At 38.5% G+C, this 13,542-nt stretch overlaps 1 protein-coding gene across 1 annotated transcript; it reads left to right on the forward strand.

Annotated features, from left to right (window-relative positions):
• Nucleotides 1-1,492: 1,492 nt before the first annotated feature.
• LOC131793919 (transcriptional regulator ERG-like) lies at nucleotides 1,493-6,307 on the forward strand. The gene is made up of 7 exons (XM_059111423.2): nucleotides 1,493-1,803; nucleotides 1,956-2,024; nucleotides 2,797-3,037; nucleotides 3,836-4,036; nucleotides 4,410-4,472; nucleotides 4,714-4,833; nucleotides 4,975-6,307. The coding sequence occupies exons 2-7, from the start codon at nucleotides 1,968-1,970 to the stop codon at nucleotides 5,646-5,648; spliced, it is 1,356 nt and encodes a 451-aa protein (XP_058967406.1). The 5' UTR covers nucleotides 1,493-1,803; nucleotides 1,956-1,967; the 3' UTR covers nucleotides 5,649-6,307.
• Nucleotides 6,308-13,542: the final 7,235 nt, after the last annotated feature.

The following is a 13,542-nucleotide window of genomic DNA, read 5'->3' on the forward strand; positions in this document are numbered from 1 at the left end:
AACCGAAACGGGAAATTAATTTAAAAGACCCAAGAAGAGTGCTATTTACCATTTCCTCGAAACCCTTCCAATAACAACTTTGAAATTCATATAGACTGTGTGCCCGGAATCACGGTCAGTGGACATGTCACAGACGAGTTAACATTATCAATGTCGTCGTTTGCATTCTTGGCAAAACAACACAATCTTTAATTTGGTTATTTTTTTTCTTTCAAAATAACACGACCTCTCTTTGTGTTTGATTCTTCCAGCAGATTAGTATTTGGGTTCCATGTTCTCAAAATAAATTGCCTTTCCGTTTTGGTCGCAAGAGGTTTTTCAACATAAACCCAGAAAGTAAAAAAAAAAAAAATTCATCATAACACGTACACTATTGCTCAAATTAAAAAGAGGTGTGTGAATAAAGAGCGGATAAGAAATGTGTGTAAGAAAGACTTACATGTCACTCACTTATCAAGTAGAATTATCTAACTCCGTAGCTTGAGGTGAGCATGTTTAGTTAGGTTGCGCGCCAAAAAATCGAATCATGAATTTCGCGGCGGCATTAATCACGAAATCAGCCAAGCGCAATAGATTTCATTCATTGAGAGTAATTTGGCGGTAAATTGTTAAAGCGACACACCCTGTCCCATGGGAGCATAAACACAAAAGCTTGATTAGCAAATGAAAGGTATTTTGAAATGACAAATAACAAGCCTCCGTGACGTGTAAGATTAAAGAGTACGGCAAAGCACATTCTACCACGTACTCTCGTGCCTCATCATGTGCCTGATTATTGTCTCAAGTGACGCTCTAAAATCCCAATTACATTTCCTAGTCTCATTTGTTTCGGAATACCCAGTCTACAACGTAAGAAAATAATTATATTTTTGCCATCGCACGCTTAGATAATAACCCGATTGTCAGATTACACATTTGACCCTTTCAAAGGCTTATTTGTTCTTCATATTCTGTTACAATCCCTTGAGAGCTTTCTTGATCATCAAGTTTTAGATCAAATAGCAAATTTAATTTGTCTTTAGCTCATCTTTCATAGTAGAAAACTTCTGGAGAAAATTAGGAGGATAGAATATTCGTGTAAATCGCACTCTTGGTGCGTTGAACGCTGTTTTTATGCGAAGAGTTTGCTTTGTGGCGATAGAGAGTTTACCTTTACAAATTTGGGTTGCGATCATATGATGCCGGTGTTTATCTTTTCTTACACAGGCTGAGGCTTTATCGAGAAATGCGGACGTGATTGGATGGCAGTGACAATCTCGATATTGTCCATTTGATAATCGTAAGAAGAGAATGAGACAAGAGGTTACGACCCCTTGCTTACGTCATCTAGGTGTGTCTGCGTAGGCGTGAAAGGAACACTCCAGGGATTGATTGTTTTTCAAGTGCCCGCGCGCTGATTGGCCTGTTGTGTCACAAACATTTACCACCTATCGTTAACCTGTCAATGTGAGGCCCACCTCTTCTCGCACAATTTAGACACTTGATGTATAAAGCTGAGCGCCACGGCACTGGAACGTCAGTTGAATTAAAACTTGAATAGAGCTCAGGCTTTACCGTAGAGAGTTGAATTTTCGAACGGATATTGGTTTGTTTCAAATCATCGCCTTTACCGGAACATCTATAAAACTTACAACTGACGATCTGTGGAGGTGCTCTAAATTTTTTTATCAAGTTCTTCGAGCCAGCCAGCCAGCTTCGAAGGATTTATTTTATACATTCCGATACTCGCGATTTTTAACGATCGACTCGTCTTGTTGCCAAAGACTTTAAATTCCTCTTCAAATCACTACTAAGATACACACGGTGAGTATTACTTCGAACTGACTGAATTGAAGCATTAGAACTTGAAATTAAATCACTGGATCACTGTAGCATTCTTTGGTTATTTGTGATTCAGTTAACTTTGATGCATGATTTACCTAATTTTTCTCTGTGCGCATTTGTTGTTGTTTTAGATTCAAAACACCATGTACGGACTAAGCAGTGAACACAACGTTGTACCCGACCCATCAGTTTATGCCCAGGTTGGTTAACGCTTCTTTGGTATGACTTAACTAATTATATCTTGCATCACTGGTGCCCTATTCGATTCTAACGTGAGGTGTGAAAACTTTTGTTTAAGTTTTTACCGGTAGGCGGAAAGTTTGCATTTCGGATATTTTTTCCATATTTTTATTATTTGGTATGATATTAAAGGACTGCTGAAGTTTAGCAATATCTTTGAAAACATGAAATAGTTCAGTTCACCGTAAATCTCTGCTCCGTGTGAAGGAATGCCGCACTAATTGTTTGCTTTAAATGTGTTAATGTCTTGCTTAATGTGGCTTGGTAGGACTTGACTTTCCGATTCGCCAAATTGTTAATACCGAGCCTCGCGTTCGAAAGATTTTGGTATGGTATGTCATTAGGTTAGGAGCGTGTTTTAATTTTGCGTGAATTGAAGATTGAGAAAACCGACTAGCGCTTTAAAAACTTAGGATGACGAAGGAGTTGTTGCGGTTGAGAAGACGGCATTGTTCCGTTAGCATTATGATGAAACGAGAATTAAAACTCTTGTAGTATCAGCCAGTCTGAATCCTTTTCACAACAAAACGTAAGTTAAGAAAAAGGACTAAACATTCTCACCATATGCACAATGAACAACACTTTTTAATAAAAACAGCTTTCATCATTGTTTATCTCTACCATTCTAGTCTGGTAATAACTTTTTTTTCGGCGGCGCTGGTTTTGTTTGTAAATCTATGAATCATTTGATGCTTGTGTTCATTATATATCTCTGTGCTTTCATCTTTTTAGGAGTTGATTTCAGATGATCAATCGCTCTTTGATTCCTCATTCAATGACCCCTACAAGCCGCTGAAACCAGCGCACAAAAGCGATGGCAATTACTTCAACAAAAAGCGACCTTTAGAGGCTGAACTGGACGAGCCACTCGCTAAAAGACCTTATGTACCAAACAACGACTTCGCCGAGAGAAACTCGCCCTCCCCTCTCCCACAAAATTTATCGCACGAGAAGCGAGTCATCGTGCCAGCTGGTGAGTTTAAGCACATTCAACAAGTCAAATTTTGTCTGAGAGCTCTCGACACTACGACACACCCAGAGATCGTGTGTCATTGATAGATCGGCTGAAACATGCCTCGGCTCGTATTTCACCCACAACTCTCTACCTTTGGGTTTCTGGGAACTATTTGCTGCTAAATAAACCGCGCCCCTGTTATGTGTCTTAATGACCCCGACCTGGCGTGTGTGACTGGAAATCAGGCAACCACAGAACATCGTAATTTTAGCGATAAGGCTTCAGGCACGAAATGGGTTATGAAATCTTTTGGCTTTCGAAACAAAACTTGAATTTCAACTATTCAGAGATAATGTTCAAGATCAGCATCAACCGGAAGAGGCAAATATAGAGGGCCTAATTTTGAGAATAAACGGAACTTTCCTGCTGAGAGATTTGGGATGTCTTTTTTTACTTAACCATGGGTATTTAGGCCGAAAGATGTGTTTTGAAAATTTGGAGTTAATTATATTCTCACTGAAAGGTTCTTTTCTTCTCTCAGAGAAAGCTTACCTTTTACCATTTTGTTTATCGCTGAAAAAAAAAATGACAAACATTCCTAATATAGGCCTTGGGCATGAGTTTGCCGGCAAAGAATTATCAATTGGAATTATCTTAAAGATTTAAAGGATGAAACCTCATAAAAGAAACCGCTACTCGAGGGATTGAGCGAATGTTAGAAATGCGCTTTAGAATATGCCTGTTGTTTACTATCTAGCGCCGAATTGGTGGGATTATAGAGCTAAATCTTTATTTCTTTATTTTTCCTTCGTTAAGACCCTCTGTGCTGGACTAAAGAACATGTACGGCAGTGGATACAGTGGGCAATCAAAGAATTTAGTCTTAAAGACATCGATTCTGAAAGGTTTAACATGGATGGCAAGGAACTTTGCAAGTTGACAAGAGAAGGTTTCATGAAGCTAGCTCCAGCATACAATGGAGATATTTTGATGGCACATCTGTGTGTGTTGAGAAAAAGTAAGTGAATGCCTCACTAACAGTTGATTCTTTTGCGGTCCTAAATCAGTTTGAAAAAAAACAATAGAAAAAAAAACTATTAAGAGACCACAGGTTACAGTCCCTTGAATGAATTTAGTCTCGATACTTCTATCATGTTCAATGAAAGCACTTAGATTTTGCGCTGTGGGTGGAAGATCGTCAATTAGATTATTTTTTAAATCCTATTTGGCCATAGGCGTGCGTTTGAAAATGGATACATAGACTAACTCCATGAAACATGCACGCAAGGCACTAAATAGTTTAATTACTTTTTGCTCTTTTCTGTGGCAAAAATATATTTTGTAACTTTGGTTTACAAAGTACTTATCAATCATTTCTTATTTTCTTTTAGCTCCTCTCCCAAATTTGACATCTGATGACATCGATAACGCACTCGCCCCCGCATCGTCTCAAGGTAATTGAACAATCTTTGTATTATTTTGAATCCTCATTTATCTCTTATCCATAATCTTTGGAGTGTTATTTTAACAAGCCCGTTCCCCCATGAAGATCTTGATTGCGAAAACCCGAGTTGATAACCAAAGTTTAATTTAAACCTTTTCAGATAGGCTTTATTTGACCAACGGAGTAGGCAAATAATTAACTAATCAGGTTTTTATCCAGGTTTCTAACCGTGTTCTTTATCTTCTCTTCAGCTTCCTACCACGCCCCTTCTCCGCCACTTTTTGATTCAAGACAGCACCCAGTTATCACTAGCAATCCTTCTGTGGCCAGAAGCTCAGAGCATGGACTTCCAGGAAGATTCACCTCAAATGGTTAGTTGACTACCACGGAATTTTTTGTTTTCGTTGTAACAGAACAAACTAACAACTAACAAGGAATTGTGTTATTTATTAGAAAAATGTTTGTCTCTTTGATACCCTGTATTTATTCCTTAATTGTTTTTGTTACTGTAGATTCCATGGACAGAAGCACACCCTCTTGGTCAACACCATCCTCAACAGCAAGACTGTCGCACATGAAAGACAGCGTTGTTCCATCCAGACCATTGTCTGTACCAGAATCGCAGTCACTCCAGAGCTCTTTCTCTAATGCCAGCGTTGGAAACCGCGCCGAACCCGCAAGTACGGGTAGCGGTCAGATTCAGTTATGGCAGTTCCTTCTCGAACTCCTGTCGGACCCGAAGAACTCGACTTGTATCGCTTGGGAAGGCGCGAATGGTGAATTCAAGCTCGTAGATCCGGACGAGGTTGCCCGAAAATGGGGCGAGCGTAAGAACAAACCGAACATGAATTACGACAAGCTAAGCCGAGCTCTGCGATACTACTACGACAAAAACATCATGACGAAGATCCATGGCAAGAGATACGCTTACAAGTTCGACTTTCAGGGATTGGCTCAACTCAATCAGCCAATTACCTCAGACGCTCAAGCACATGCACAAGCCGCCTACAAATTCCCAGGTTCTGACTTTTACGCTGGCTTCCCCACCGCTTCATCGTTGTTCTCCCACCCAGCCGCTAACAGCTGCTACCCAATGTCTTACTGGGCACGAGCACCACCCGCTTACCCACAGTCAAGACCCATGTATGGACCTCCGCTTGGCGCCGGAATGACATACTACGCTTAGAATTTACGTGAAAATAAAGGAACTTCATAGATAAAATGACTTTTTCTGCTTCGAATTTGCAGAAGAGGATTTCGACATTCCTTAGAGGAATAATTTTGTCAACCAAAGTGCTATTTATTTATAGAAGAAAAAAGACAGAAGCTTGTAATTCGTTTCTGAACAAAAATCTTAAGACCAAATGTAGGGACCATGATAAATCTTTTATTAAAAAAAAAATCAGAACACACTTCCTTGAGTTGCAGCCACCCAATATTAGGGTAATACTGCTAGTTTTGTTACAGAAAGCCTTCTTTTCAAATACACCTGGGCATGGTATGTTTGAAACAGATTCTTATGTACAGTTTCTGTAAATATCAAATAACAGTCAGTTAGGTAATGTTCAAGTTAGTCCATTACATTTACGTTGATGTTCGAAAGGAAACAGTGACTGTATATTTTAAGAGGAATGCAAACTGCATAAAATATTTATGACACAAGAAACGTTTTATAAATAATATTGTATATTTGCTTATGCGGAGATCTTTATAAATTGTCAGAGAAAACAAAATAGATAATTTATAATATTTTACAATTTTTGTACACGACTTGAAATGTCGCATAATTTGGTGAGAAGGAAGACAACCACATTGTTGGATGTAAATAAAAGAAATATGTTTTTATTTCCTTTATAAAGCGTTTTTTTCCTATCTATTTGACAGCTGTACACGTAGAAATAATTAAGGGTACAAGGATAGAGCAAAATAGCTTCCAGAACTACCACTTCACCTTTCTGTGCCAAGAAGTGAATATGCCCATTTCTCCCAGCTGTCACGGTCTAGAGATAACCTTCTTTATTTATTAAGAAAAATGAAACACTCTAGTCCGGGTCGTCCTGCATCTAGGTCGGTAGAGTTCTTATGGAAGGAACATAGACTTTGCTCCAAAACCGAAAATACGTCAAGAGAACGTCAGCTGTTCATCTGATTTATTTCATCAGTTTCGTCAATAAGCTTGGTTCCCGTTGCGAAATTTCTTACGATGTGCGTGGTTGAAGAATTTGTTTATACTCCAGCAGGGGTTCTATTAATGGAAGAGAAATTTATTCTAGTCACTGTTATTCTCATTATTGGCAAACACGTTGAAACAAATACTGAAAAGACTAAATTGGGTGTCGTGTCGGCAAATCCACAAAGGTAACCAAAACGAAAGAGTAAATCGTAATCTTCATAATGATAGAAATAGCGATTATATTTTATAAAAAATAATTATGGTCACACTCATAATATTAATGATAATGATAAACTCAACGAGAGCCGCAAAAGGTTTGCTTCCCTCTCGAGAGCTAAAACTGAGCAAAATTGTCCATCAATGCTGTATTATAGGCGATAAAACACTGCGTTCTACCTAAATATATGATTAGACACTATTTCCACTGAAAGGAACTCCCCACCCGCTGATCAGATGCTGACTGAAAATAACTAGGAACCATGTGGAAAACATAAGCTGGGAGGTAGATCATTACCACAAGAAGCGTTTTGCTCAAGTCCGGTAGCTATGCTTTTCAAGGTCTGGTATGTAGTAGCTGACGTTGCAGATTATATAGCCGGCTATAAAAACAAGTAATTAGACCTTGGGGGTACAGAAATGCCAGCACTTGCGGTCAGAAGAAAACGGTTTTTCATAGCGACTGTCATTCACAGTCAGTTTAGCGATTTTTGTCTCTAGCCGCCTCTCAGTCTTATTTTTTCTTGAAAAGCATGATTAAGATACAGTGCTTCGGTACTCTTGAAATGGGCTAGATGTAACATGCAGGTACAGTGGCTTAACCCTCCGACTCCTAGAGGCATTAACCTGTCACTTCTCCCCACAAAATCCATACATTATCCAGAAAACTATGGGAACACTCTAACTTATCAGGAAGAAGTTGCTTTCTTGATCTAACAACAAACTCTCTAAGCTAATTTAAATAAAAGGAGATGAGTTGCACCTACAAGAAGGAAGAATTAACATCAGATCTTGGGGTTAAAGGGTTTTTAAATATCTTAAAGTTAAATGCATTTTGTGGCGTTCTTGATTGGTTATCTGTTTAATTACTCAGGAAAGTTTTAAAACTGTTTCAGGCAATCCCTTTGACGGCAGACGCAGGCTGCCATATTAGTGAAGTCCTTTGAGGGCGGTGAACGAAAGAGTAGATCTGGCAAGTGGTGGGATATACAGATTGGGCCAAGGTATTGAGTCACGCGGCGATGTCTTACAAGCAGTATTCTACCGGTTGGAAAATTTTATCATTTCCCGCTGAATTTTTTATGGTGCTGAGAGGTCCATGACTTGTTCAAAAAAAAAAAAAAAAAGCCGAAGTTGACTTCGGTTCCTAACTTGTGCGAGGTTAACCCATGGACTCCTCAAAATACTTCCATAGCAGAATCATCATTCTTACGGAAAGACGCACCTTCTAAAGGTTAAAACGAACAATGAACAATTATGATATCCTAGCCTTCAGTTTATTCATTCAGTTGTAACAATATCTCAGAGCAAAAGTACCGCTTTGGCTCTATATCATACTAAGGTAGTCTGTTCACCAAATTAAACGAGGTGAAAAATACTCCAACTCCAAACACTAGCTAGTGTAGGTCAATACTGCTCGCCAATCTCAGACACTGTTTTCACAGGGTAAACTGTCGCGGAGTTACGAAGCCAATCAATAGACCACAGGTATACTGACCGCAGAAAAACATTCATCAGCAAAACTATTTTATGTATTTATGGCAAATATGTTTTGATCACGTCCACTTGCTCTCTGTTCTATACTTCAAAATCTTAATAACGTGTGAGATGCAAACCACTAAAAACTAGTGATAATGTGATATCCAAGGAATTTTCGAGAAAAATAAAATTGCGCGTCCCTCACATTTTTCTCGCAGTTGTGCGTTCCCGCATATTTACCCTGCGTTCTTGCGGGAAAAATTGGAAATCTGTGGCACGGCAATGTAAAGGAAATAGGGAACGCTTAACGTAAAAGGTCATATGAATCAATTGTGATCAGATTCCTTGCTTTATTAAATAATTTTGTTAGTTTACGGAAAGGCAATTTCGCACTTAAAATCGAAACAAAAAAATCCAGTCATCTATTGCTACTCGTGGATTGTCATTTTTACACCGCTAATAAAAGGATCTTCCATTTCTGTCGCTTCAATTCTGGTGTCTCCTCGCAAGGGTGAACATGGAGACAGAGCTTTGATGGATTACACAGAAGTTCATCTTGGCTTAGACCCTTAGGCACTACACAAGTGTACATCAGATACGAGGCACAGTCTTTTTCGTCACTGATTAAAAATTACGTTTACTTTTAACCGAAGATCAAGAAACCCAACTTGAACGACAAAGTCGTGCGATAGGCCCCACCGTTTCCGTCTTTGGGAGAGATTGAAAACTAACCAATCACAGCGGTGAATGATGGCAAATAAAATGACACTCACGAAGTGATTAGATGCAGTTGAAACTTCGCGATCTTTGTTATAAGTTACTAAAAAGACAAACGATGAAACTGATTGTACATAGCTTCAAAGCGATGAGTAATTAAGGCTTTCTATTGACAATAAAAGACTTTTGAACGATCGCTGGCAGGAATTTTTAGAAAAGAATAATACGACAGTAACACTTTGCATTTAACCCTTTAACTCCCATGAGTGATCAAGACAGAATTTCTCCTTACAATATCAATACGATATCAAGCAGACAAGTGATGAGAATAAAGAAAAATATTAATTAGGGGATTATTAGTTGAACAAATACCAAATTCTCCAAACTAGCATCACAAGAAGTATATGGCAGACAGTAAGGAGAATTTCTAATGAGATCTTGGGAGTTAAAGGGTTAAGGGAATATATCTAAGTCCTATATTTTAACTGAGTAATGAAGATTTTAACAGAAATGAGAAACATCATCGATCCTGGAGACGCAACCTTTTCTGCGTCAATTTTCACAAACACTTTTAGGTATAACTTCGATGAATAAAGGGGGTAAGTTTTTAAAGAAGCTCTGGTTTTGCGTCGTTGGGGGAGGAGGGGAGATATTACAAGACAATTTGGTTTTATCAATTGAGTTGAGGATGTATATTGGCCACCGTAAGGGTTGTTACAGCTGACATATCGAGCATTAGCCCTTCGTCAGAGCCAATTTTAGCTGCGATTATTTGTTTTCCTTTAAAGAACACATTGTTTCGATTGTTATCAATAGTTCAGATTTATCTCAGTCTGACGTAAGTTTGAACGAAAATTGGGGCCTGGCTGCTAAATATATATCAGAGCTTCTTCTTCAACTTCCGTTTGCTATAAAATAGATAAACTTTTGTTTCATAAACGCGCCAAGAATCCTCAAGGATCATAAAAGAAAAAAACAGTAAGAAAAGTGAAGCAGATCAACGCTTGCCCCATTGTGATGTACGAGAGGACATGTTTTGTTGACTTTGTTATTCTTGACCAAACTTTCTCACGATATTCATGAACTATATTTCAAAGTAATAGTTTTGTCTCAGAGTGCTTGAGTAGAGCTCAAATAGTCTTCCCTCATGCATTATCAGTCTTTTTGTCAAGACAAAACTTTGCTTCGCAATGATTTTCTCTCATGCCTCTACTTTCTGTGTTTATGTCAAGGAACTTCTTGCGAACGTGAGTTTAGGCACATGATTGCTGAAAACAACCCTTCATTGTTTTCAATTTTAAATGCGCTTTGTATATTTATTAGGTACACGTTTTGAATACAAGCTGACTCTTCAGTAAATGGACTCTTAAAAAACTGCACTTGAAAATAATGGACGACTATAGAAAAGAGCATGCACTTAAAAAAACCCCTTCCTCATTGGATCAGTTTAGGATTAGTTTAACCTCAACACCCGATATACGAGCCGTCATGTTGGACCGAATTACCTCAAAAATAAAGCTGACTGAAAAACATACAAATGAACTCGATAATATTCGGAAGTACTCGTCCTGAAATTAGAAGCTCGTCAATCACAAGTCCCTACCCTATCACAAGTCCCCACCCTCCCCCCCCCCCCTTCACCTTCCCTCCCTACTTCCAGCCTATCCCTTCCTCCTCTGAGAGTTCGCTGGTGTCTAGTGGGAAAATGCACTGGTTCTCATCAGTAGTTCTACTTGTAACTTGTACTGCCCACAAGGGCATTAAAGTTAATTGCGCTAAACGGCAGGTACGTGACCTGATCTGGTGTATATTTTTAAAGATATTGTTTTTAAGTAGTTTGATAAGTACTGTTATAAAACAAAACGCATGATATTTGACTACTGTATAGTACGTGCAAGTCTTCAGCACTGCCACACTCAGACAACTGAAGTGGTTATTGAAAATTAAATTTAGTAGTCTCTGAAGGGTTGGGCCAGAGTTCCTATAAAAAGAATTTGGAGTGATTTTAGTGTTGCCTTCCAAAAGATCATTTTCCTTGTAATCCATTTTGGTATTAAAAACGGAAAGACGCTCGTGAGTAACAATAAAAGCCTTATGAGTCAGTTTTTGCGTAACAAGAAGTTTGCTACCATTTTATACAATGGTTATTGGTATGTTAGCGGTGCGTTCCAAAGTAAATTGAAATATATAACATATGTGGGTGTTTTTGAGCAACATGAAAAATTGCATTGTATTGCAAAATATTCAAACACTCTTAAAGAAATGAAATGCACTCGAATATCAGTTTTTGCCTCCAGAAGAGGCGTTCAATTTTTTTCCTTGAGTAACTGGCTTTTTTGTGGCAATTTTTTAGCGGCGGAAGCCTACTTACTCCTTCTTTTTCGAGGCACAGCCAACTTAAACATCGTGCGCTAAGTATCCGACCGTTTTAAGCGAACAGGGGGTAGCGTGAGGTGAGCATGAAGCGTGAGGCAAGCGTGAAATGGATAACTTGCCTCTCGCGCTTCCCAGACGCCACAAAAAAGGGTCTTCTTTTAGAGATGTTCATGCATAATAATTTTCCACTTCAGACATATTCACGGTTCCAAAACAAAAATGGTTACTATTTTATACAGCATCTTAACCCCTCATTTTTGGCGGGAAAATAATCTAACGCTAAAAACGGCGCCAACTATCGACTTCTAACTATCGCCTGGAGTAGATACTCAAAGGCCATAGGTAATAGGAAGCCATTGCAATATTTATTGAGCTGTGTTAGGAATAAATGATCTCGAGCAACATTTTGTAACAGTTCTGAAAACGAAAAGTAGTGCAGCTCTAAATTTTTAAACGATGGTCTGTTTTTATTTAGTCTTTCCATTTCAATTCTTAGGTTTTTTTTTCTTCTCACAAAGAGCAAACAGCCTATTACCGACTACCGGGTCTGCACAAGAAAATAAAAATATGCGAAAAAAGTGTAAGTGAATTAACTTTTTGATCCCTCTTTGAAGAGGCTTTGAAAATGAGTAATACGTTTTGTTTTGTTTATTTTGTTTTTTGTTGGATACAAGATATTAAAAAAGGTACATTTAACGTTAATGGGCCATCTGGAATACTAAATTAAAAACCCTATCCTTGACACATATTTTGGCTGGTGGGAAAAATATTGGGAGTGTCAATGAAATATCGCTCGAGACTGTTCAACTTTAACCGAAGCACTCCATTGCCAAAACAAATTTACATACAGTATTGCACGACAATTTGTGATGCTGTTTCTGAGCCCAGCCGGGAACGATTTAATTCCTGGGTTAAAAAATGCTCTCGTATTCTATTTCGAGTATATGCTCTTTTTGATTCTTTCACTGAAATGCGCTGTACAGAATGCTCGCGTCTTTTTCCAACCTTTGTGCGCTGGCTAGCTTTTTATCCAGTTACTTTTGAGATATGATATCTTACAAGGTAACTACGCCCACTTTTGTTATCTTAACACATCTCCAATGATCAATGAATATACAGCTTTGAGTGTTTTTTTTATGTCCATCAAGCACGAATACTTTACATATTATCTCTTCAGAAAACACCGACCAGTAAAGGTCAATGTATACAAGATAGCCTTCATTAAACTTCGTTTTGGTAGTAAGATTCCAAGTTTCCTACAGCCCGACGTTTGAAAACTAAAGGAAGACGTAAAAGTTTTCCTTTTCTACTGATTTTAATCGACTAAGACTTTACATTTAACTCCAAATATTTTGTGATGGTTTAGTAACTTTGGTAACAACTCAAAATTGAATGTCACTGTAACTGTTAAAAAGCCTGATGCGATCAGTGAAAGGGAAAAATTTTGTCTTCGTTATGGTCCTCGTTTGTGTTGCCCTTTTGTTGTTGTTTTGACGACACCTCAAGTTTTTTTCATCACCAAAACCTATTTTCCTTAGTTTTTCCTTCAGTCATTCCGTTCTTAGTCAGTATGATTGAGATCAATGATCATTCGTTTTTCCTAGACTCTGTGCGTCATGCACGTTTCTCAGCCACTTCCAAGATTCTCATGATGCCACCGAAAGTCGAATGCTATCATACACGTGACTAGACCCTCTGATCCAAACCTGCATCATTTCCTTTATAACTGAGGATCATGGAACCTTTCCGTTTATCACGATATTGTGAATAGATAGGATCAGTGTCAGTGACTGAGCAGCTGCTCACCTACCCCTCCACTAACCCAACATTGACACTAACTGTTGTTATCAGTTGACAGTCGTTACGCTATTTTACAAGGGAGGGGAGGGCCTTAGGTGTGTAGTTGCTCAGATTGACCGATGAAAAGAACGCAACAGGATGTGACAGATGGTGAATCTTTAATTTGTTAATATAATGAATTTCGATCGTCACCGAGCTTAGGATTAACCATCTATTACCATTTACTCACATAAAATTTTCGACATTGCTGATCCTAGAAGTCAGCATGCGAGATGCATGTCGTATAAGAAAATAGGCGGTGTAGAGCTGCATGTGGCTA

This window comes from Pocillopora verrucosa, chromosome 6 (assembly GCF_036669915.1).
Source record: "Pocillopora verrucosa isolate sample1 chromosome 6, ASM3666991v2, whole genome shotgun sequence".
Taxonomy (NCBI): domain Eukaryota; kingdom Metazoa; phylum Cnidaria; class Anthozoa; order Scleractinia; family Pocilloporidae; genus Pocillopora; species Pocillopora verrucosa.